Below are 3,838 nucleotides of genomic sequence, written 5' to 3'. Positions count from 1 at the left end.
GTGAGTTGTTTTTTTTTATTGAGTTCTTTTGCTGCACTGATTTGTAAGTAATTCTGCAGAAAACAGATGGTTATATACATAATATATCAAATACCATTTGTGCGTGCATGCAGACACACACACACACACACACACACACACACACACACACACACACACACACATACACACACACACAGTGAACTTACTGTATGCAATGCTTATGTGTATTACAACACAGAAAAAGTAGCCAAATGTGCATGAACAGTACATAGAATAATGCACAGAAAGTGAGTCATTTAAGGAAAAAGAAAAAAAAAAAGCAGGGGACATCAGGTGTACTGTTGGTGAATTTCGGTAAGTGTGGAAGTTTTGAAAGTTGTAGTGTCTTGACAGCTTACAACTGATGTGGGTGGTTTATTCCATGTTTTTGCAATTCTGAGTGTAAAAAAATGTTTCTGAAAGTCATGGGTGCTGTGTTGTTTTTTGATTTTGTAAGCATATCCATGAATCTTAGACATATAGATTTCAAAAGGTCCCACAGTTGTTGTTGGAAAGATATTAACATAGAATATATGTACATGAATGTAAAAATTAACAAGTAATTTTTTGGGGGAAGAAGGACATGACTACTGTATGTATATCTTGCATGACTAATGTATGTATATTGTGACTAATATATGTATATCATGCAATGATTGTCCTGTTTAGAACATTTACAGTAGTTTCAGAGTCTCTTGAAAGTTGTTAGACATAGTATTCTGATCTGTTTCATGTGGAAATATGATGACCTGAATACATACTAAGTGTTTGTATGTATGTTGGATGTGAGATATTAAATTTTCTAGGAGTGTTATGGTGAAATTTAAATGAAATGTGATGAAGTTGAAATGTGTTCACATTTACCAATTAAAATGAATGTTTTTGTTATCATAATTTATATAATATTTGTTGATTATTCCTGTATTCTATTCTCAGATCAAAAAGAAAAATATACCACCTCTTTCACTTCATGGTCAACTTCTCTGGAGAGAATTCTTCTATACAGTTGCCTCAAACAATCCTAGATTTGATCAGATGCTGGGAAATCCAGTCTGTGTACAGATTCCTTGGGACACAAATCAAGAAGCATTAGCTAAATGGGCAGAGGTGAGGGTTTGTCAAACATTTTTTATATCACATATATTGAAGTAGCTTATCCGTTTTGCATTTTACAGTTATTTATCAATGGTGTGATGGTAAATGTTGTCACAGTATGTGTTTCTGTATTACACCTGATGACTGGTGGTGGTGGTGGTGATCTTCTGATTAAAGTTTCCATTAATTTTTCAAATTGCTGACACGTTTTGCTGGTTGCAAATCTTGACAGTGATGGGGTGACATTTAAACTTAGAATACAGAGAGTAGGAAGAAATATCGCAAGATCTACTTGTATCCAACACTTTAACTGCTCTGTCATTTGATACCTATGCTACATCCATTACTGTCCCATAAATATAAACACACACACACACTTCAAACTACTTCTATTCATGAAGCAACTTCAATCATCATCATCATCATGTTTTTCATGATGGTTTAACTCAAAATTGGTATATAGGGAGTTGCACCAGGTTCCAGTCTGATTTGGCATGGTTTCTACAGTTGGATGCTCTTTGTAATGCCAACCACTCGAAGTATATATTCTGGGTCTGCTATATTACCACTATTTATCCACCAAAGATGGTAAATTTCTTTTATAATAATTCTGTTCTGATTCCAGTTACCATGACATCGGCTAGTGTGATATAATATTTATTTCTGAGTCTGTATTATTTAGATTTGAAAACAGATTCTGATAGGATTTTATCATGGTAACTGGAACCAGAACACACTTATTATAAGGGAGATTTACCATCTTTGGTGAATATATAGTGCTAATATAGCAGACTCAGAATATATACTTTTTATTTACATTCTCTCATTTGAAACTGAAGAATTCTAGTGAAATCTTATCTCTTTAAAATGTTTTAAAGATTATTATTGAAACTTTCTTTGTAAAATTTTGTTTAGAGTTTTATTGGTTTTAGAATCTGAATTGTTGGTTTAGACATGTTTAAAGAAGTAGGTGACATGTTTGGAATTAGTTTTATGGTGAAAGATTGTTGTTATTCTTTCAAATGCTTGAAATTATTTTATCCCCTTTCCAGTTTAAATCATTTTCATTTTATTTATAACATTTATTTACGATTTTCTACTAAATTATATTATTGGCAATTTTTTAATTTAAAAATTTAACCCTTTTTATATACCAACATGCCTGCGACTGCTGATTCTATGAAGCAGACTTGCTGTTTAAAGTGATCTAAATTCAATCTTTCATTAAAATTTCATGTTGATTTATGTTTCAAATACCAGCTTAATAGTGATAAGGTTATTTCAAAATTAATTGAAACAAAGACTGGGTATATCATCACTTTTCTTGAATTTTTACCAGGGTATGACAGGTTTTCCTTGGATTGATGCCATCATGAAACAGTTACGGAAAGAAGGCTGGATTCATCATTTAGCCCGACACTCGGTTGCTTGTTTCCTAACTCGCGGAGATCTTTGGTTATCATGGGAAGAAGGCATGAAAGTAAGAAACTGGTTTTCTATTTCTAAAGATATATTTATTTGTTAATTGTCTTAAATGTAATTGTTATAAAGTGGGTTCCTTCCACTGGGATGGTGTGTAATTTCTGTGGTACTGTAGTTGCTGTTTTACACTAGTAGCCACAATAGTTACTAGTCATCAGATACTGTTGTATCTCTTTGTATTACTATCTCCAGAATAGTAATACACGAACTTCTTTTTCTTACTATTGCTGATAACTCCACAAGACACCAACTAGAACTGTTTACTCCCTACTCTTCAACTCTTGACTCTCCCTTGACGACTGGCTACTAGTCTATTTATAATGGCTGTGTCCAGCCACTTTTTACTGGGAGGGATATACAGTTTCACTATACAACAGTAATATATATTGTATTTCTGTTAAATATAAGATTTTTATATTCTTGATTGTTTTATGTTACTAAGCACATTAATGTTTGTACTGTGCTGCTTTTGCTAGTAACATGTACCAAAGTTAAAGATTTAAATCGACTCCTGTGAAATGTGATTGGCAACAATGATTAACATGTTTCTGTCTTATCAGAGCATCAGTTGTCAGAATTAGGAAGCTACTGAAATGTATTGAAATAGCAGATTCAGTTGGCTTATGTTTGGTCAGTTACCTGCAAGTCATCAGTGAAGACAGCTGCTATGAGATATAGACAGCAGTTCTCACATATTTTTCAAATCTTGGTTTTCTTGAATAACCTAATCTTTAACTTTTGCTGTTACAAATGTTTATATATTTAAAATTTATTGTAATTTTTTTTTCTTGCCTGATCACTTTATTTTAGGTATTTGATGAACTGCTGCTTGATGCTGACTGGAGTGTCAATGCTGGAATGTGGATGTGGCTGTCATGTAGTTCTTTCTTTCAACAATTTTTTCATTGCTATTGTCCTGTTGGATTTGGCAAAAGAATAGATCCAAATGGTGATTTTATCAGGTAAATAATCAGAAAATTAAGATATTTCTCATAACTGAGTAATTGAATAAAAGATGGTATCATCCAGTGTAATAAACATTTCTAATATATGTAAGAGTGTGTGTGCGCACATGCATATACATACATATATATGTGTGTGTGTGTGTGTGTGTGTGTGAGAGCGTAGGCTCGAAACGTTAAAGACTTTTTCACTTCCCGAGCGTTATACTAAAACATCTGTTTGTTGTTTACACCACCTGTCTTCATCTTTTGTTTTTTTGTGAATTCTCCCTATATAT

General features: G+C 32.8%; 1 protein-coding gene across 1 annotated transcript in view; it reads left to right on the top strand.

The window, feature by feature from the left end:
* LOC106867638 (cryptochrome-1-like) overlaps nucleotides 1-3,838 on the top strand; it is a 35,823-nt gene that overhangs the window by 21,717 nt on the left and 10,268 nt on the right. The window contains 4 exon segments of the mRNA XM_014912568.2: nucleotides 445-455; nucleotides 831-1,128; nucleotides 2,456-2,596; nucleotides 3,409-3,560. Of these exon segments, the coding sequence (XP_014768054.1) occupies nucleotides 445-455; nucleotides 831-1,128; nucleotides 2,456-2,596; nucleotides 3,409-3,560 (602 nt within the window).

Source organism: Octopus bimaculoides, chromosome 15 (assembly GCF_001194135.2).
Source record: "Octopus bimaculoides isolate UCB-OBI-ISO-001 chromosome 15, ASM119413v2, whole genome shotgun sequence".
Classification (NCBI taxonomy): domain Eukaryota; kingdom Metazoa; phylum Mollusca; class Cephalopoda; order Octopoda; family Octopodidae; genus Octopus; species Octopus bimaculoides.
The sequence above is the reverse complement of the archived record's forward strand: the minus strand, read 5'-3'. Positions and strand labels throughout refer to the sequence as shown.